The sequence below is a fragment of the Neomonachus schauinslandi genome, chromosome 11 (genome assembly GCF_002201575.2).
Source record: "Neomonachus schauinslandi chromosome 11, ASM220157v2, whole genome shotgun sequence".
Lineage (NCBI taxonomy): Eukaryota > Metazoa > Chordata > Mammalia > Carnivora > Phocidae > Neomonachus > Neomonachus schauinslandi.
In genome coordinates, this window is record NC_058413.1 from 85,934,060 (window position 1) to 85,955,403 (window position 21,344).

Consider the following 21,344-nt stretch of genomic DNA (forward strand, 5'->3'; position numbering starts at 1 on the left):
GGAATTCAGACCTATGACCAGTGTGTTTATGAAGTCAGCACGTGTATCAGGGGTATGAAAGTGTGAGTGATGTGAGGCTGAAAATGGATCACTCACTGGTTACAGGTAATGAGTACACTTGACTGGCCACCACTGAATTGGTGGCTGTTTGGGAATGGGTTCAAAAGAGAATGTAAGGCGAGGAAGTAGAGACAGGGAATGTAGGCAGTTTTTCAGCAATTCTGCTTTTGAAGAGAGCAGAGAACCGGGGCTGGATGGGGGATGTGGAGTAAATGAGGGTCTGCTGCTTTTGTAGGTTGAAAGATGTTAAAGCATGTTTGCATTCTGATGGCAGTTACCCAGTAGAGAGGGGGAATGCAATGGAGAGAAGGTCCCTGAGGCTAGAAGAGTTGCATGTGTGACACATGGGACGTTGACCTTAAATAGGAGTTGGTGTGTGAATCCAGGAAGTCTGGCTCCAAAGCCCATGCTCTGGACCCCCGGTGCCATTCTGCTGCTCTCATTATTGACGATCATCATAATTGTCAATAAAAGACATTTTTTGAAACAGTTGGGGAAATGCAAATATATATTATTAGATACTATTTATAGATGATTATTAGGTAATAGGGGTTTTGTATGTGTGTGGGTGTGGCCTAACGTGATCTATCTTGGAAAATGTTCTGTGTGCACTTAAAAAGAATGTGTATTCTGCTGTTTTGGGATGGAATGTTCCATATCTGTTAAGCCCATCTGGTTTAATGTGTAGGTGATTATTTTTTTACTTTAAAAAGTCTTTTTCTAGGTTAGAAGTGTATCCAGAAGTATTGATCAGCAAAATGATATATAGTGGTTTACTTTAAAATATTCCAACTCCTCTGTCCACCCCCCCAAAAAAGGGGGGAAGGACAGATAAAACAAGATTGGCAAAGTGGTCACTTTGAAGCTGGGTACACGGATTTGTTATACACTGGTCTCTACTTTTGTAAATGTTCACCAGTTTTTGAAACAAAAAGTTAGAGAAATGTCAGCAGCTTAGCACTGCGGCTCCCCTGGTCAGTGCTGTTTCTTTCCCATCCAGGTGGCCATCACTGGGCAGCTCGGTGTGAAGCCCCAGACGGGCAACAGCATTCCGCTCACAGCCACTAACTTCTGCATCCAGGGTAAGGATGTCTTGCGTCTGCCGCCCTCTTCCATCACCACGGATGCCAAAGGCCAGACGGTTTTGCGAATCACTCCGGACATGATGGCCACGTTGGCCAAGTCCCAGGTCACCACAGTCAAATTGACCCAGGACCTCTTTGGGACAGGAGGCGGCACTGCGGGCAAAGGCATTTCTGCTACCTTACACGTCACTTCCAATCCGGTTCATGCCACGGAGAGCCCTGCCAAGGCCAGTTCGGCCAGTGCCCCTTCATCCACTCCGACAGGTACCACCGTGGTTAAAGTGACTCCTGACCTCAAGCCAACAGAAGCCTCAAGTTCAGCTTTCCGCTTGATGCCTGCGCTCGGTGTGAGTGTGGCAGACCAGAAGGCGAAAAACACAGTGGCTTCTTCCGAAGCAAAACCGGCTGCCACGATCCGCATCGTGCAGGGCCTGGGAGTGATGCCCCCCAAAGCAGGCCAGACCATCACAGTTGCGGCCCATGCCAAGCAAGGGTCCTCAGTGGCCGGTGGGTCTGGAACGGTCCATACTTCAGCGGTATCCTTGCCCAGTATGAATGCTGCTGTGTCCAAGACTGTGGCCGTGGCTTCCGGGGCCGCAAGCACCCCCATCAGCATTGGGACGGGAGCCTCTGCCGTGCGGCAGGTCCCTGTCAGCACCACGGTGGTTTCCACGTCCCAGGCTGTGAGTAACCCAGGGGGAGGGAAGAATAGCGCTTCTGCTTAGGGGGCTTCTCTTTTTAGGAATGGAAAGTACACCTGGTCTGTATCACTTCATTTGACCCAAACAGGCTTATTTCCTAATAGGCTTTTTTTGTTTAATTTCGAAACAAATTTATGAAGTAGTATATGTGTACGTTCTTATAAAGGATTAAAACAGTACAGAAGTATGTAGAGTAAAAGATAAAATTTTTTTCACCACCCCCTACTTCTTCCTTCATGAGGGCTAATTATTACTGGTATTTTGGCATTTATCCTTCCGGGCCTTTTCCTGAGCATCTTCATACAGTATATACACATAGTTTAAAAAGAAATCCCTGTAAGAGACCTTAAATCCACATACTGTTCTGTGATTTGCCTTATTTATTTAAAAATATGTTTTGGGGATTGTAGTAGATCCTATGTGGGTATTGACAGCATTCTTTTTACTGATACATGGTAATCCATAGAAGGGGTGTGCTTGAACCTTTGTTCTATTAAAGACCAGTGCTGTGGGGGCGCCTGGGTGGCTCAGTTGGTTAAGCGACTGCCTTCGGCTCAGGTCATGATCCTGGAGTCCCGGGATTGAGTCCCACGTTGGGCTCCCTGCTCATCAGGGAGTCTGCCTCTCTCTCTGACCCTCCCCCCTCTCATGCTCTCTCTCTCTATCTCATTCTCTCTCTCAAATAAATAAATAAAATCTTTAAAAAAAAAAAAAAAAAAAACAGTGCTGTGGTGAATGAACACGTATAAGCATTTCTGGAGTGGAGGATGCTAGAATAGGGCAGGGATACATATGGAAAGCTTTGTTAACTCCAGTCATGTAACCAAAAGAGGTCACACACCTTATACTCCCCTCAGCAGCTCTCCTCTCTCCCCCGTACCCTAACCAATGCTGGGTATCCCAGGATTTGTTTGTTTTAACTTTATCTTAGTGGTGAAGAGAGTTCTTTTTCTGTTTCATTTCCCTGATCTTTAGAGGAGTTGGGCATCCATTTTGCCATGTGCTGTCCAGTGGTGAATAAATCTGCCAGTTTTCTTCTGGGGTATTTGGCTTTTTCACATTGTTTGAGGGGGTTCTTTATATCTTTTGGATGTTAATTCTTGGTATGTGTAGGAAATACTTCCTTCCAGTCTGTCATTTTTTAACCTTGCCTATGGAGCCTTTGCTCTACAGGCATTTTATCAGATTAGATCTATCAACATTTTCTTTTATGGTTCCTGGGTTTTGTGTCTTGTGCTTTTCATACTCCAGGATTATAAAAATATTAGCCTTCATTTTCATAAAATATTTTCAGGGTTTTAGAAAAAGTATCATCGATAATCCATTTGAAATATGTTTTGTGAATGGCATGTCGTAGAGATGTCATTTTATATTTACTTTATTCCAACATCATCAGCTAGTTTATTCCTTACCCACTAACTTGAAATACACTTATCATAAAGCAAATTCCTGTATCAGCATAGGTGTGTTTCTGGGTGCACGTGTGTTTTTATTTTTTAGCCTGTGGATAAGGAGCACTGTTCTGTAGAGTGGGGTGCTATGCACGGTATAAAACACAGTTTTACTTTCCTAAGCAAGCTATATAGTAAAACCTCAATAATTTGGATAAAAGCCAGAGTGGTGGAGGAAGGAGGATATTAGCAAAACCAACCAGCCAACAAACGCTGAAATATAGTGTGGCTTAAAAGGAAGTATTTATTTAGGTTCTCATATCACAAAAGTTAAATTAAGGAGGCAAGGAAACAGTATATACTTGATCCACTTTTCTTTCTCTTGAATCCTTCTCCTAACACAGAAAGGTAGTAAGCCCGTGGCATCTACTCCGTCACAGTCTAGACAAATACAACCTGGGAGCCTGTGAGGGGCACGGAGCATGGAGCAGGGATTCTTTTCCCAGTCTACTCAGCTAGTTAGGCTAGTTCATAAAGAGAGAATTACAGCTGGTGTTCTGGTGGTCTGAAATGTTGGAAGCAACTGAGGCATTCTTAAGAAAATAAAACCATAAGTAAATCCATCTGGAGGCACCATCTTAAATTATTCTGTTGCCTGTTGACATCTTTGAGTGCTTTCTGATGGGCTACAACTTGTGAGTCAACTGGAGATTGGTGTGGGGACCTGTGACACACAGTTTTGTACCTGAGTGCCTGGCTTCTTGAGATAGGTTGCCCTTGGGAAGTGTCGATGCCTTTTCTGAGTATCCTAGCATTGAATCTTTTTTTTTTTTTTTAAGATTTTATTTATTTGACAGAGATAGAGCACAAGTAGGCAGAGCAGCAGGCAGAGGGAGAGGGAGAAGCAGGCTGTCCGCTGAGCAGGGAGCCCGATGCGGGACTCGATCCCAGGACGCTGGGATCATGACCTGAGCCGAAGGCAGTCGCTTAACCAACTGAGCCACCCAGGTGCCCTTGAATCATTTTTTTAAAAATCAGATTTACACAAGATTTTACTGTGTATAAATTTTATTACCAACTAAGGGTTAAAAGGCAGGCATCCTGAACACAGGTGATGCAGTGAGCTAATCTTTGCCATCCTGAAATCCCAAAGACTCTAGGCCTTTTGAGCTTCTATTTTGTTCCTTTTGGGCCTTAGTGGCTTTGCGGTTGGACTTTTCACTTGGCTGAGTTTATTATTAATGTCCCTTAACTAACCTCTTATCTCTGGGAGAGATGGAAAGCACTTGGAAAATGTGACCTGTTCCTAATCTAGCCTGCCGGGCTGTGTGCACCCCGCCAGTGAGCCTGCGTTCCAGGGAAGCAGGATTGTGCACTATATTAACTCCTGAGTGCCTCTGTTCTTCATCACACTTCCTTCAGATAGTTGTGTGCCAAGTATCGGGAGGTACACAGATCACTAAGACCCTACCCTCTGTGGAGCTCAGACTCTTACCGTGCTTAAGTGAACACAGTGCTTTCCTTTGCAGTTTAGTACTCATGTTTATCCTGATGGTAGCGGTTATATATGGTTGTTGCTGCTTCCGGGAGCGAGAAGGAAGGAGTATGGTTAACAGATCAGATGAGACCTCAGTAGAGTATGTGAGCACTTATTACAACCTGTCAGCAGTTTTAGGAGGGCAGCCTGGGCCCACCCCTCAGAAATATTGGGCTCCTGCAGAGTATAGGAAGTGAGAGCATCTGAGTGCTTGCTCCTCGGTTTGGTGGCCCTGTAGGTGGTGCTTAGTTCTCCTTCCCTCCTATCCCATAAGCCTGATTTCTTTTTCTCTTTAGGGGAAGCTGCCTACGCGGATCACGGTTCCACTGTCTGTTATTAGCCAGCCTATGAAGGGCAAAAGTGTGGTCACGGCCCCCATCATCAAAGGCAACCTTGGAGCCAAGTAAGTGCCGGAGTGATGGGCGGGCAGGGCTTCCACGTGGCTCCTTGCCACACACAGGAAGGGCAGCTAGTTTTTCTGGGGCTCTTCTTGGATATTTCTCCTTCTTTGTGCTCATCCACAGTTTTGAGCACCTAGTATTGTTTCTAGGTGCTGGGGACACAGAGCAGTGATGAAAACAGACAAAAATCCGTGCTGTCTTCAAGCTTACATTGTAGGGGGAGGAGAGAAATAATAGAGTAAAATACCATGTGGGTTGGTGATATGTACTATGGAGAAAAAAGGAAGGAAGGGGATGGGAAGTGCTGGGAGGGGGTGGGCTGGTGCCGTGGCTCAGATGGCAGTGTCCAGTGTGGGTGTTAGGGAAGGCCTCACTTTGACATTGAGCCCTGTGCTGTGATAGCAGAGGAGGAGGGCTTACTTGGGAGCCTGGGCTTTGTGTGGTCCTGCCCTAAACAGGGATAAGGGGCATGAGGACATCAGATGGTCTCAAGGCAGCTGTTTTGGGGAAGAGTTTCTTTTCTGGAATGCCCACTTCCATGGAGTCCTGTCCATTATTCCTGCTGATCGGGGTATGGTGTCAGAGCCGTTGTATCCAGAGCACTGAGGGCCTTGGGGCTTTATGGGAAGCCTAGAAGCTAGGAGAAAGGTGGTCTCACCAGCTGGTTTCCATTTCAGTCCAGAATGCAGGAACTTTCGCTGGGCTGCAGAGCTCCCTGTTTTCCTTAAGCACACGGCCCGCCTGTTACGGCGCCTCACTCCTGCTTTCCCTCCACAGCCTCGGTGGCTTGGGCCGCAATATCATCCTCACCACCATGCCCGCGGGTACTAAGCTCATTGCTGGCAATAAGCCTGTGAGTTTCCTCACTGCCCAGCAGTTGCAGCAGCTTCAGCAACAAGGTCAGGCCACACAGGTAAGGGCCAAGGCGAACTGCTGGCCGTATCGGGCTTGTCTCCCCTTTGCTGTTTGTTGGCGACTGCGGAGCTCGTTTGCGACCTCCTGACCAGACCCTCTCTCTTTGCACACAGGTGCGCATCCAGACTGTGCCCGCATCTCATCTTCAACAGGGGACAGCTTCGGGTTCCTCCAAAGCAGTCTCCACTGTCGTTGTGACCACAGCTCCATCTCCTAAACAGGCACCTGAACAGCAGTGATTCGGGGCGAGAGAGGCGGCGTCCATGCACGCACGCACCCGGGTCTGCCCTCCTGGCCAAGATGAGGGGAGCAGAGGGGGGGCATCGTTCTTCTCAGCTTGTCTGGTTAGGGAAGGCCGGCAGTGGGATGATGGCATCAGTGGCCTGGAATCTGCCGCCACACTCCACGGCGGAGCACACCGAGAAAAGTCCCCTCCAGGCCTCCAAGGGCTGTTCTGTTCCGATCCGGGAGAAGCTCCTCTGTTAAGGTTGGGTGAGGTCACTGTTGGGCCCCACGAGCCCAGTTCTCTTCTGGAGAGCCAGACGCCAGGGGAAGGCTCACATCCGCAGAGCGTGCACACCGGCAGGAAACCTCGTTCTCTGTGGGGATTGGGTTTTTTAGCTTCTGCTCTTCTCTGTGACTAGTGGTCTAGATAGGAGTTTTTGTGTCCAGAAATTTTTATGTAACTTATTTTTTTAAGGAACCTGTTGTACATCTTTATCCAAGAGAAACCTGGGCTTTAGCCCTCTCCCCCCGCCCCCCCGCCCCCCAAACTGATTACTTATTCTTTTGACCAGAATGAGAGAATAGCAGGATTCTTAGTAAGTTGGTGGCTGACTTGATCACTACATAGTAATGGGGAGGCTGTAAGGTGGGCAGGGAATCCTAGGGAACGAGAGCGTATGGGTTCCCCGAAATGGGATGAGTTTGGCATCGCCTCATAAAGACGAGGTATCGGGATCTTGATTGTGGTCTGTATCTTCACCTGCTGACTTTGTCGTCCTTGTCAAGCCTTTTCACACCAAAGTCCAGAGCCAGTGGACAGAGTAGGCAAGCAGCAGCAGAGATGCTGCTTTTGCAGCTCAGACCGTATTGCGGTTCAGAGATTGTATGTTCTGCTTTGCTCCAGAGCAAGTCTGCAAACCACAGCCCTGGGGCTGGCTACCAGTTTTTGTAAATAAAGTCTTATTGGAACACAGCCCCTGGCCATTTGTCTATGTATTATCCATGGCTGCTTTCAGTTAGAAGGCAGACCTGAGTCATTGCCATAGAATTCATATGGCCCTTAGGCCTAAAATATTTATGTCCTTAGGCCCTTTAGGTAAAACTTTGCTGACTTCTGCTCCAGAGTAGAGATGGCAAGAAGAGAGTGGGTGTGCGCACCAGGCCGCTTGGTCACAGGAGAGGTCAGTCAGGATTTACTAGTCCTTTCATCCTGGCTGTGTCCCCCTTCTCAGCCTCTACCAAGCTCTAGGCAGAGCTCTGAACAATATTGGAAAATCCCGTAAGTGAGTAAAGCCCTGGTTGTTAACAACATAGGCCTCTTTTGTAGGGGAGCAGGGGTTGGATGGTGGAGCTTTCCTGCAGGGTCAGAGCTTCCCTGTCTCTCTTGAGAGTGTCCAGATTATTAAAAATGTGTCTTTAATCTGTGGAAATTCAGAGATGATCTTTTATTTTTTTTCTGGCAAGGAAGTGGAGTTGAGGGGCAGAAAATTTCCGTGGCCTAATGTAGAGGGGGTTGCCAGGTGGCTGCTGAGTGATGAGGCAGGCTGCAGAGGAGCAGGGAAGGTCAGAGTGGCTGGTGGCTTTCTAGACATCGCATTTGATTCTTGAAGCAGTTCTGTGAAATAGACTGCATTATCCTTCTTCTGACTTCTCATCCCTGTGACAGATTGCAGGTCTGAGTTGGGGTTAAAGAGAAGCAAGATGTAAATCCAGTCTTCTGATCCTTTCTGCTGCCTTCCTAGGGGAGGGTGGCTGTGATGTGTCATGCTGAAAGGTGGGGACAGTTGGAATTGGGGGAGTAAGCCCAGGTTACAGAGCGCCGAGGTGAACTGGCTGAGGGGTGACTGAGCTTTTGCTGGTAGTGGGGGGCTGGCACAGAAGTCAGACGGGGAAGGGGGAGAGGTAGGGACTGCCATGAAGGAAAAAAATGGCCTTTTAGCTGAGTAGAGGAGAGGGCATCTGTCCTTTCCAGGACTTTGATATTTGCACGTCATTGCTTCCTAGAGTCACATTTCACATGAAGGGTCCGAATGACAGTTTCTAAATGAGAAAACGATAGACATTTGAGGGATCCTGTCTCAGGTATTTATTGCTGGTTAAAACAAACCTTTCTTGAAGTTACTTAACAAGTGATTGCATGAAAGTAGTTCCGACATTCAGCCCTGCCCCACTCTTTTATTTACTGAAGTCACCTGGCTGTGTCTGTCTCCTTAGTGCCTGGAGACATTTACCTGCCAGCTCAGAGAACAGAGAAGTTTCAGGATGCTAGTGTGGGACCGGCTCCCTGCTCAGTACGATTTGGTACCGCCCAGCCTGTCGGTAGGGTGCTGAGGAAGGGCAGCCCCTGCTGGAGTTGTTCAAGGGATGTCAGCAGCATTTGCTTCAAACATGGTCCTTGGATATAGACCTCAAGGGTCTTGTAGAGATGTGAGAGCTATGGCAGATGTTTTGGGGGAACATGCCCAGAAGAACTTGTGGGAGCCCTTGAGCCTCCGCACCTAAGGTTCAGAGGTTGGTAAAATTATTCAGACCGTGTGCCTAAGACTGGATTTGGTGACTAGCACTGTGATGGGTTTGTACTTCAATACCACACCTAAGAAGGTTTTCCTCCAGGATTGATCAGTTCCATGAAGGTATCCCAAACCGTGATACGAAAGGGGCATCACAATAAGTTTCAGTGTTGCCTATCTGATCTTCACACCTCAACCCCTCACTCTGCAGAAAATACATTTCCTTACCGTGTACCGCACTACCCCACCCCATCCACCCGCAGCGATCTTTACAATGAAAGGAACACTGTGAATAGGTTCCTTACCCCCACCTCCAGTCTCTTCGGGAAAGAACATGTTTTTATGTTAATTGCCCATAATGGGTCCTCCAGTACTTAACTGAATGGATGTTTGGGTTCCTACTTAGCAGGCAAACAAAACTGGATCCTGAAAGGGGACCCACAGGTTCTCTTCTCATAATTAAATCCCATTTTCAAGTAGCTAATTCTTAATCCCTGAGATGTGACTTCAGCACTGAAATGCTAGCTAACCGTGGGAGGTCAGCTCTCACGCAAGTACAGCATTTCTGCCGAAGAGCACATGGTGCTGTGTGTCGAAGATCTCTGCCGTATCTGTGTGAAGTAGCTGGGGGGGCTCTATCGAGAAGTAAGCTGGCTTTGGAGTCTTGAAGGCTGGCTTTGCGACTTCATAGCTCTGTGACCTTTGGCTCATCAACTTCTCTGCAGAACCGAATGTGCTTCCATTATAGGTGGTTGTGCGAATCACATGGGAGACGGTGCCTGTCAGTGTGTGTGAGGTGCTGTACACACGAATGATAGGTTGGTCTGGAAGACCTTTCCAGTTTGTCCTAGCCCACTTCTGTCAGTTTGTGGAACTTAACTAACTCTCCGTGTTCCTTCCATGATTTCATGGTCGCTGTGCTTCCTGTTCTCTATGCCCGGAACATGTTTCTCCAGGGCAGACTCCCCATCTCCTCCCCTCCCTCACATTCATGGTAGTTGTACTTACCCCTTATGGCACCAGTCACCCTATAGGTAACTGCATCTCTCTCCCGTTAGACTGTGAATTCCTGGCTGGACAGGTATCTCAGTAATCCTTCCAACCATTTCAGTGCCGGTGCCAAGTAGATGTTTAATAAATATTTGTTGAAGGAAGTTTTATTAAAAAAAAAAAAGAAAAAACATCCAGAACCAGGATTACAGTGTCAAGACTTTATATTACTATTTCAAGATCCACATCCTTTGCAGGATTCTTACCCTTTGCTTTCAGCTGTATTTAAATTCAGGGTCTTCAATAACCTGCCATTTTTCTCTCTACCTCATTATACAGACTTCCTGTTAGCATCTTCTTGTGAGGGTACTTTTGAGGACCCAGAACATCAGCGTTCCAGCTCGCAGCTGGGCCACTAACTAGCTTCCTGGTTTAAAAAAAAAAAAAAGTCACCTTTGGCCTAATGTCATCACTTACGAGTAGTATTGCAGTACTCTGGAATATTAATGGTTAATTAAGAAATGTTTAACAAGTAATATTTAAAGTACCAAAGCTTATAAATTGTTTTACTTAAAAAAAAAAATGTGCTAGAATTGTATCTTTAAAATAAAGGCAGTCTCAATTTCTGATAAGCTACCTGTTTTCTTCAGAAAAAAGGAGTAAGTTATCGAAAGCAGTATTTTCTGCTGGATTCATATCCTGGATTCATCCATGAGGCCCCATCCCGTTCTGAAACTTTGAGAGTCTTTGATTTCTCTTCATACTGGGACACAAAGGCTTGCTTCATTTTTCTTTATGAAGGATACCATAGCAACAGAGACTTTAGTCAGTTAAATGAGAAGGTGCAAATATATAGAACCTTAAGAGCAGACCAGAGCAAGCATTGAAATGGAGATGAGTTACCCCTTTGCACACTAGCTGTTCGTACTCAAAGGGGCTTGTCCACCCCGCATTGATGACGGGTGGCCTCCCTTATTCCTCATCTGAGCCACTCAAGAGGGCCGTCTGGTAAGTGTGATCTGACTTCAGCTTCCGAATGCCAATGATTTCTCCTCCGTGCCTCTTTAACCGAGTCAAATGGCTGTAATAGAGCAACAATAAGAGCGCAGGAAATTAGCCCCTGAATGCCCTTATTCTCTCAACCAAGGATGGTTAAGGCATGCACTGGTTCTTAAAGCATTTTCTTTATATGTCTATCAAACATATAAAGAAACCACAACGTGGTTGTCCGCATATCTTGCTTCTTGGACACTATTCATTGGTAGATAATTAATAATATTTAATGGTTAATGTCGTAACAGACTAAACATAGGTCTTCTGTCTCCCAGCTTATTGTTTCACTGACCAGGCAGAAGAACTAAATGAAACTGTGACCTTAAGTTCCCTTCTGTTTGGTCTGCATGGAACTCGTGTGTGTGTGAAGTAGATCTGCTTTGGGGAGGGAAATCAGAAACTAGGAAAATGAGGGGCAGCTACAACAGAACTAATTATTAGCATATTGAAAAAGTCACTTGCACTGCAGTTCAAGGCCAGGTCTGCTGTTGACTCATAGGGTGACCTCGATTAAGTTACTCAGTCTTTGAAGCCTTGGTTTCCCGGTCTGTAAAACGTTACAGCACATACTTCATAAAATAATGAGGATTCAGTGGGGTAACAGACGTGAGAGTCTTACCGCAGGGCCCGGGACAGTGAGTGCCTGGGAATGGTCAGCTATTCTAGTAACCGCTGACGAGCACTTGAAAGAGCACTTGCTGTTACAGCATCGTATCTGATTGCCACATCTCTGGGAAGGAGGTGGGGCAAATCCAGGAATAAGGTGATGGGCTCAAAATGATGGACAGTGGGGTCTGTAGTCCAGCACTGATGCCTAATTCAGAGTTTTTCCTTTCACAATGCAGGCTTCAAGTCCACCAGAACTGCCTTTGAAACCTGGGTCTGTCGGGTGACAGGGACCAGACAGTCCTTTAACTTCTCAGAATCTCATCACCCTCATTTGCAGACCTGGGCGTACAGTTGGCACTCAAAAAGTGGTCGAAGTTAGTACTGCTTAGTTATGAAAGGTGGGTCACTGGAAGTAAAAATGATATAGTGTAGCAGATTTTGGGGACCGAGGGGTTGTTAGGAAGAACCAGACAGAATTTGTCTTCCCTTGGACATACCAGAAAACGAGCGAGTAGCTGATGGCCACAATGCAGAGGGCAGCCAAGTAGTGCCAGCAGAAGCACATGGTGACGAACATGAGGTTTGCGTCATCTTTCTGGTCCCATTCGGGTCCTCCAAATGGTGGGAACAGCACAAACCCGATCTGGTGGGTTATACAGAGAAACCAGCCTTAGTTGGTCCTGAGCAGCAAGCTCGCCTCTCCCCGCGGCTGCCCCTGCTGCTGTACATCCCCCACTGCCTCCTCTTGCCCATACCCCTGGGAGCACAGTGCCGGTGCCAAGTAGATGTTTAATAAATATTTGTTGAAGGAAGTTTTATAAAAAAAAAAAAAAAGAAAAAACATCCAGAACCAGGATTACAGTGTCAAGACTTTATATTACTCCTTTTGCATAGGAGAATGGCTCTAATTCTGGCTTTAGTATGGGCTTACTTAAAACCACATTTCAGGGGCCTATAAACAAACGGTATCCGTGCCTCCGCTAGGGAGGGCACACGGGCTCGCTGTGTATGCTGCATGGGATCCGCCTGTCAGCTCGTCAGCAAGGTACTACTGGACGAGATGACCTAAGTCAGGGGCGAGGCACAGGAAGACCAGCGGTCCTCCACAGCCCTTCCTGTGGTGTACGTCAGTGCTGGCCCTGCAGGACCTGCCTTGCACGAGCTCTGTGGGGCTCCTTGAACGCACACAAGGTGAAGAGCACCGTTTCGAATAATTACCTGCCAGAACCAGGTGCCCTGAAGAATAACGAGACTGGTTCGGAAAAGTTGCAGCACAATATTGTCCCGGAGGACCACCTCTACAAAGATGCTGAAAGCCCCTCCGAACACCGCACACAGCAGGAGTGAGTGGATGTGCTGGTCCAAGGGTGGTCGGTTGTGGACGTGGTAGTAGAAGAGAAAACCTGCACAAAGCAATTTCAGCCATCATGGGTTTGCTGCCTTCTGCTTCAAAGGCTTCATCTGCACTCTTACCATTCCTAGAATGCCCTCCTACGCCTGTCTCAAAGCTAGATTTTTCAGCAGTTAAGAAGTCAGTTTATATAACATTACAGGGCAACAGACACAGATTAGATTTATTTCGTGTATGTATGAAGTGGATATGTGCTGCAAAGGATGGATCTTTTAAAATCTCTTTACTCAGTACAGGATGCGTAGGTGAAACACGCTGATTTGTGACAAATTTGTGTGTGTACTTGAAATTCAGTTTTGCCCTCATTTGACTTCCCCCCCCCCCACCCCTAACTCTTCCTGAGGTACAGATGTAAGTAAGGTTGTTGGATTACAAAATGCTTTTTCCTTACCCCGGTTAATATGAGTTATATTGGGAAATCTGTTCTAGCTGCTTGGGTGGGTCTCCTGAGGCTTGTCATGGAGTCCAGACAGGAACATCCCGGGTGGGAGGTAGAGTGCAGTTTCTCTTCCCTGAACAAAGGGAGTTATCCTTATGCGTGGTGGCATCCAGCCAGGTTTTGGAGAGTTACTGTGTGGTTCAGCGTGGAAGTGCACACATGCTCTCATACACATGAACGTGATGGGGGAGGGGGCAGGGAGAGTTTGTGCACCGAGATCCAGAGACTTTGGCTGAAAGCCTTATGTTTTCATGGGCTCTTTTATGGACTATGTCCCCTGGATCCTCCAGAGCACAGGACCAAGTCCTGAATCAGGTGTCTGAAAGTCAGAGATTCGGATTTTCTGGGGAAAGTTATTGTATTTGCAGTATTTCTGGTCTCCCTGTCCTGATCCATCATAAACACAATTTGTCAGTCTCTTGCATTGTTTTTTCCATCCGTACCACTAAGTTACCTTCAGTGAATACTGCCACAGCCATAACCAGTCTGTCCAGCCCCAGGGGAACGTGGCTGACAAGACAGGTGAGCATATCCACGATTCCCGAGACTGCGAAGAATAAATACATGGTGCTGTGCTGCCAGTTCATTAACTTGCACCACTCGTTTTCATGGTACAGGTGGAGGTGGGGCCCGTCCGGAACAAACTGCTCGGCCAGGATCCCTGCAGGGGGTGAGAGTGGAAATTGAAGTCAGGAAGGAAGTTGAGACATGGGTGAAAGTGGCCTCCAGTTCAGTGCACCTGCTTTGCTCCCTCAGATGCAGCTACTTCAGTGTAAGATGCATTTGCTGACGAACCTGTGTAGACATCTTGCCTCTGTTGTTCCTTTGGGGGTCAGGGTGTGGAGAGAAGAAGCGATAGAAACAGCCACACGGGTCCCCAGGATATTTGTCTAGTGGCTGAGCTGAAAGCAAGGCATAATCACTTAAGTGAGAATGTGCTTGATACATGAATCTTTGGGCTAAGTGAGCAGTGAGAGAAATCCCAGAACGAAACCATTAGGTTGGAAATAATGGGATCTGAGCAGAGACACCCTACACTGGTGGGGAAGATAGTGGTGCACGCCTGAGGGGGGAGCAGCGGCTCCCGGGTGTATTTTCATCGGGGCAGACTTCGAGTGAGTGGTTTTCCTGAGCACAGAGTGCGCTCTGTGAGCCGAGTCCTTCCCATAGCGTTAGGTCTCTGTACCTAAATACCGGGAGAACCAGGTGAAGACCTGTCACCGCGGTGTTTCTGGCCATACTGTGTCTTATGAAAGGCAGGCCTTTGAGACAGTGGCTCGTAGTTCTTAGCCCTTCTACTTCATCATCTGTTTTGGAAGGCAAAAGATAGGTCTTTATGCCTGGTGCTCAAAATGTTCTTGGGGCCTAGAATAATCCTCCATGACAACATTCTGGACCCTGTTCCCCAAACATTTTTTTCTTAAACCCAGCCCCTTCCCGAATTTATATGTGAGGGATCAAGGAATTGGTGGAAAGGACCCGGGAGAAGAAATCCCACTGATACTAGAATGGGAGCTCTGCGAGGGTAGGGACTCTGCTTGGTTCCCCACTGTATGCCTGAGACCCGGAATAGTGAGGTCCTGCTGGGTAGGAGCTCAGGAGATCTTGTGGAATGAGCAGTAGCTTCACCCAGCAAAGAAGCCAAATACTTTTCTAGCTCTGTTTTTCTAGGCAGCATTGATGCTGTCCTTAGCATTTAAGCTGTATAGTTCCCATCACCTCGACTCCAGAAAGACAAGATGGCTAACTGACTGGTGGATGGGAAGAGTCAGCGGGGCTGGGCAAACAAAGCTAGGTGCCTCTGCTCACTCCAAGAGGGGCGACTGGTGTTGCTTCGGTTCCTTCTGAGACGCTGTGGGCCTAAGGTGAGAAGTGGCAAAATGCAATTGCAGAATAAAGTTCCTCGTTACCCCCGTGCTGGGCGGATCCTGAGGAAGAACACTCTCTAGTGTTGGCGCAGTGGGCCCCTTCTCATGTGGCCACTAGTGGAGTGGATGACGAGTCACAGTGGAAGTGCGTGGGTTTTGTTGGAACAGGGCACAGTAAAGGAAAATTCCTTTCCAATAGCCCTCTGCTGGCTTTCTTCAGTTTCTTCCAATGCCTCTCTTACTAGTCCTCTAGCATAAAGTCCCCGTCTTTGTAATTGCTTGAGATATGGGGATGGAGGATATGCCAAGGAATTAGGTGGTAGCTACTCTTGAGATTCTAGTGGAGAGACAACTGGGGAAAAAAGATGATTTTTCTAAACTAAACTGCATTTAGTACTTTGCTAATTCATGTACATGAGCTTACTCTATTATTTTTTCTATTATGTTTTATCTTTTTCATCAGGTATGTCTTCTATTCCTACAACTTATACCTATGTCCTTCTAGGGTGAAGAATGTAGTTTATTTGGTAGTTTTTCACGGTGCACTATGGTGTAAGGTGCTATTAACTGTTAACAGTAACAAAGCTCAGTACACAATAGATACTATAAAATACGTAGTGGCCCACTGAAAATCGTTTTTATTATCTGCCAGTGGAAGCATCCATTTCACAGGATCCAGAAAATGGGTTAACGTTTCTGGGTGTGGTGGGGAGATCCCTTGGACCAGATGACCCCCTTCTTACCAATGACTGAAAACAAGGTTCTGATTGCGGCTTCAATGATCTCGAGACACTGATGGTAATGAGTCCGTCGGCTGCTTTTCCCCTTCTGGTGAAAGTACATCAGTGGGTACTTCACTGACCACCACAGTCCAACTATCAAGAAGAAGCTCCCTGGGAGAGCATGGCCCTTAAAGTTTGCCATCGGTGTTCTTCAGCACCTAAGAAAATAGGGGACAGCTGTCAGGTGGCTGAATGAAGAGAACATAAATGGATATTTTAGCAGGAAATACATGTGACTGAGGATTCCAAATCATAAGCCGTATGAAGAAGGACCCACTCTTTCTCAGGGGCGCTTACTCAGCAGACAAGACTTCAAGGACATAACATGAAGGCTTATTTTATGAGGACTACTCCAACCCTGGCCGTCAGGACTTCCACGCCCTCACCGGCTACATGGGCTGCTTCACATCTGATACATTTACAGTTGAGCTTTCCACCCTTCCTCAAGAACTTCCACAAGTTTTAAAAAACAAGTCAAATCGTATTTAAAAGGCTTCTACTGAAAAGCAGCAGTCACGTGCTCCATCCCTCCTCACCCACTAGTGAAACCACTTTAATCCCTTTCCACTGTTTCTTCTGGTATTTTGCTGCCTGGATTCTCGTTAATTGGTGCAGGCAGCCATTTGCTCGTTTATCTTTGTCAGGCATTATCTACCAGCTTCCTGGAGTTCTCTCTCCTCCTCAACCCTTCACGTTCACCATAGTCACATGATGTTCATTTGCTTCTATCATTAGTTTCATTATTATGGCTCTGTAGATCCAAAGTCCTTACCAGGGCCCATAAGCCCTAGTGATCCCAGCTATCTCTTTGACCTCTCCGACCTACCCCTCCAGCCCTGCCACGTGGGGTCCCTTCCCTGGCCTTCCATTTCCAAGCACGGATAATTCCTGCTTCAGGGCTTGGGCTGTCTGTTATTTCCAGCAGCTTCCCCCAGAGCCAACAGGTCTCTCCTTCACTTTACTCAGGCTGCTGTTCAAATGTTACTCTAGTCCTGGGCTACTTTGTATGAAGTAGCAGGCATGTCCCACTTTTCAATCCAGGTATACTTTTTTTTTTTTTTTAAGAATTCATTCATTGTATGTTTATTATTCACAGCTGATCACTACCTACCAAATAGTATCCAGGTATACTTCTAAATTTTCTTTAAAGCATGGATCACTATCTGATATTCCATACTGATTTTTTTTTTAAGCTTCCAGCTCTACCCACTGGAATGTAAAGTCCCTGAAAGTAGGGATTTGATCTGTTTTGTTATTGCGGTTAGCCACGCACTTACAGTTGGGTCTGACAGAGTAAGCACTCAAATATTTGTGGAACAAATACATGCGCATCCAAGTGGTATATTATGGGTTATGTTTTCACCATTTTTGTTTTTTTTTAGAGCTGTTTTAGGTTTACAACAAGATTGAGAGTAAGGCAGGGAGATTTTTCACATACCCCTTGCCTGCGTACATGCATAGTCTCCCCCATTTATTGATATCACTCGCCAGACTGGTGCTTTTTTTTTTTTTTTTTTTTTTAACCAAGGATGAATCCACATTGACACATCATAATCACCCCAAGCCCATAGTTTACCTTAGGGTTCATTTTTTTTTTTTAAAGATTTTATTTGAGAGCAAGCATTGGGTGGGGCGGGGTGGGTGGGAAGGGCAGAGGGAGAGGGAAAAGCAGGCTCCCTGCTCAGCAGGGAGCTCGATCCCAGGACCCCGGATCATGACCTGAGCCAAAGGCAGACGCTTAACGGACTGAGCCACCCAGGCGCCCCTAGGGTTCACTCTTGATGTTGTGCATTCTGTGGGTTTGGACAAAATTATAATGACATGAATCCATCATTATAAATATCACACAGTATTTTCACTGCCTTAAAAATTCTCTGTGCTCTGCCTGTTCATCTCTCCCCCTTCCCCACCCGACACCACCCCTTTTTACTGTCGCCATAGTTTTGCTTTTCCTAGAATGTCAAATGTCGGCATCATAAAGTGTGTAGCCTCTTCAGATTGGCTTCTCTCATTGAGTAATATGCACTTTAGTTTCCTCTGTGTCTTTTCATGGCTTGATAGCTCATTTCTTTTTAGCACAGTATAGTTAACATTATGTGTTATATTAGTTTTAGGTGCACAATATAGCGATGCAACAAAAAAATACGAACGCTTCACAAATTTGCGTGTCATGCTCGTGCAGGGGCCATGCTAATCTTTTCTGTATCATTACAGTTTTAGTATCTGTGCTTTCAAAGTGAGCATTAAATAGTCTCACATTTTCCAGGAAATAGAGACAGATATATAGTCTTTTATATTTAATTACATATTTACCATTTCTAGTGTTCTTCCTTCCTTCCTGTGCATTTGAATAACCCTCTAATCTCATTTACTTCCAACATAAAGGATATCCTTTAATATTTCTTATAGAGCAGTTCTCCTACCAATGAATTCTTTCGGTTTTATTTATCTGGAAATATCTTTATTTCATTTTCATTTTTGAAGAATAGTTAGGTTGGATATAGAATTCTTAGTTGGCAGTTTTTCCTTTCAACACTCTGATTATGTCATTCCATTGGCTTCTGGCTGATGAGAAATCAGCTATTAATCATATGGTTTTTCCCCAGTGAGTTACTTTTTTTTCTTGCTTTCAAGTTTTTCCTGTTATCTTTGGCTTTCAGTGGTGTGACTATGATATATCTTTTTGTGGGTTCTTTATGTGTTTTATTTTTTGATCTTGGCTGAGCTTCTTGGGTCCGTAGTTTAATATTTTTCATCAAACTTGGGAAGTTTTCAGCCATTAATTTTTCAATTATTTTTTCTGACTCCCCCCCACCCTCTCCCCACCCCCCATTTTCCCTGCTCATTCCCGTGTTTAACCCAGAGCCAAGGATTTTCAACCGCGCCCCCCCCATCACCACCCTGTATTGCATCTGTTTCCCATGGCAGCGAAACTACTTGTTTTCATAGCTAGTACCACATTACTTAAAAGTCATTGGCTGAGTGAGGGGATAATGGCAGTGGCCTCGGGCAGAAAGGCCTTGGCCTCCAACTGTTTTACCTGAGGGTCTAGTAGCTTTTCAAAAACAAAAGCTTCTGTTGCGAGTTTAGCTGAACTACCCCAGAATATTGCTGTCTCCTCCTCCATTTCATGTGGCCAACTGGCCTGCAGGGGCCTTGACCTGGTATGAGCTCCTCCTGTGAGCATACCTGAAAGAACAACTGCAGAGTCATGAGTATGCGGAAGTTACTGATATGACTTCCCCAATGGTCTCCCCCGTCTCCCAGGGCCTTCCCCTTGTGTACCCCTTAAATAAGACCCCTGTGAAGCTGACCAAAACCTTGTTCTTTCTGGTTTGAACTGACCAATCCAGGCTTAGCCTGGGAATCCCAAGGGCTCCACTTGTGGATCCTCATAAAGGTATGTGTGCCAGGTCCTGTCATTCTCTCTACCTGCACTCTGCCTTCACCTCCCAGGTGGCCCCTTGGGGCATGCCTTGTACTTCTCCAGGACCTTTGAGAAATAAAATTCTCTATTTCGATAATAGTCTTTTGTTGAACAGAGACTCACCATCAGACACCCCAGGACTCTACTTAACAAATGTTAATTTAACAAAGTCAGAACAGCTTCTTAATTTGTTGTCTGACTTTGGTCAATTTCCAGTTCCTGGAAATGGCTGGTTTTGACAATTTTGTCTAGTTTTATACATTTTTTGTTTGTTTTTTGCTTTTGCAGAAAGAAATTGCCTATCTATTCATGCTGCCATAACTGGAAGGCTCTCTTCTCATTCTTCTTAAACCCTATATTGATCAACATAAAAAAAAGGCCTCCATTTTCATTTAATGTCCCTTTAATGTCCCCCCATGGCCTCAGGCAGAAAGGCCATGGCCTCCAACTGTTTTACCTGAAAAGGCCTAGGGGCGCCTGGGTGGCTCAGTGGTTAAGCATCTGCCTTTGGCTCAGGTCATGGTCCCAGGGTCCTGGGATCTAGCCCCAGGAAGCCTGCTTCTCCCTCTCCCACTCCCCCTGCTTGTGTTCCCTCTCTCGCTGTGTCTCTCTCTGTCAAATAAATAAAGTCTTTAAAAACAAAACAAAAAAACAAAAGTAAAAGGCCTGTTACAGGTCCCTTTCATGATCAAGCCTGTTATACTCCCTTGTTTTCTTAGCCAGAAGTGCAGAAAAACCAGCTTTGCAAATCCTTCCTGTCCTTCCCCATTTTTTGAGGAGCAATACCCTGAATAAAGGCAGAGTCCTTTCTGTTCGTATGAATTTGTCAAGCCCCACCCTCCCCTTTTACCTGGTTTCAGATTCACATCAGTGAATGCAAGGCCTGCAGCATGTCTGTAGAAACCATTTCTAAAATTACTTATGCTACTTGGAAGGCTGAGTACCTTGATTTGGTGAGGGAGAGGAGCAGGGAGGTAGATTTCTTCCAATAACCAATTATTAGATTAGTTTATTTGATTACCTCATAGGACATGTAGTAGAAATATAGGATGGGTCAGTTTTAATTAGGAGGCGCAAGGCAATAACCAACTTCAAATAGAAAAATAAAAATTTAGATTTCTAATAATTTGGATAACACCATTCAAATAGGTTAAGTCCCTGAGAAGTCTGGCTTTAAAAAAATAATTTAAAAAATAAAAAGCAAATTTTAAGGGATAAGCTCTTTAGAATTACACTATAAACTATTCAGCGGCACCTGGGTGGTTCAGTCAGTTAAGCGTCCAACTCTTGATTTCAGCTTTTTTTTTTTTTTTTTTAAGTAGGCTCCACAGGGCTTGACCTCACAACCCTGAGATGTAAAAAGAAAAAAAAAAAAAAAATCAATCTAAGGAAAACCCACAGAGGAAAACATCAGAAAAGTGCTTCTGCAAAGAGAAGCTTCCTTTATTTTAATATATTTGCTCTTTTTTGATATTGTATGAGATAGAGTGTGAAGGGAGGGCTGAGTGTTTTGGAGAGGTGGTAGCTTTAAGTTAAAGCTGGCAGATGAGAAGACTAGTGGTTTGGGCAACTTTTCATGTCCTGTCTAAGGAGATCACTGGAAAAGGAACATTTGCGTAAGAGTTTTGACATGCTTTTCCTTGTCCTCTTTATCTTTAACCATTCCCCCGTCTACATTCTCTAATTTTAATTTGAGATAAGGAATTGAAATGGAAGACAAGTTAAAGATGCCCAGAAGAGAAAAAGGAGGGAAGAGTAAGGAAGAGTAGGAGACAGGGAAAGAGGAGGACTGGAGAGTCACAGAGTAGAGGGAGGGAGCAGAGGAGAAATTACGCTTGACGTAGTTTGCCTGTGGTTTAAAATAAAGCTTGATATGGTGCCTTTTGTTTCTTAATAAAGCCCACATGTTCCCTTATTTTAGATGAAGAAAGTAGTGAAAG

General features: G+C 45.7%; 2 protein-coding genes and 1 non-coding gene across 8 annotated transcripts in view; 1 reads left to right on the forward strand and 2 right to left on the reverse strand.

Annotated features, from left to right (window-relative positions):
• The window catches only part of NFRKB (nuclear factor related to kappaB binding protein), a 39,010-nt gene extending 31,621 nt beyond the window's left edge, over positions 1–7,389 (forward strand). For both annotated transcript variants that reach the window (XM_021696540.2, XM_044919687.1), the window contains 4 exons: positions 1,061–1,828; positions 5,071–5,177; positions 5,953–6,088; positions 6,204–7,389. In XM_021696540.2, coding sequence (XP_021552215.2) covers positions 1,061–1,828; positions 5,071–5,177; positions 5,953–6,088; positions 6,204–6,329 — 1,137 coding nt within the window. In that variant the 3' untranslated portion in view covers positions 6,330–7,389. The remainder of the gene's footprint in view (positions 1–1,060; positions 1,829–5,070; positions 5,178–5,952; positions 6,089–6,203) is intronic.
• A 2,518-nt stretch (positions 7,390–9,907) lies between these two features.
• Positions 9,908–21,344, reverse strand: part of TMEM45B (transmembrane protein 45B) — a 31,863-nt gene continuing 20,426 nt past the window's right edge. For 4 of the 5 annotated variants that reach the window (XM_021696538.2, XM_044919688.1, XM_021696539.2 and 1 more), the window contains exons 2-6: positions 15,939–16,135; positions 13,782–13,988; positions 12,696–12,880; positions 11,975–12,120; positions 9,908–10,896 (exon numbers count right to left, since the gene is read on the reverse strand). In XM_021696538.2, the coding sequence (XP_021552213.1) occupies positions 10,788–10,896; positions 11,975–12,120; positions 12,696–12,880; positions 13,782–13,988; positions 15,939–16,119 (828 nt within the window). In that variant the 5' untranslated portion in view covers positions 16,120–16,135 and the 3' untranslated portion in view covers positions 9,908–10,787. Of the gene's footprint in view, positions 10,897–11,974; positions 12,121–12,695; positions 12,881–13,781; positions 13,989–15,938; positions 16,136–20,637; positions 20,666–21,344 lie in introns of those variants that run through there. The other variant, XM_021696537.2, reaches the window with a different exon arrangement.
• LOC123326251 lies at positions 18,115–18,221 on the reverse strand. The gene has a single exon (XR_006540962.1). It is a non-coding gene; the product is annotated as a U6 spliceosomal RNA (small nuclear RNA).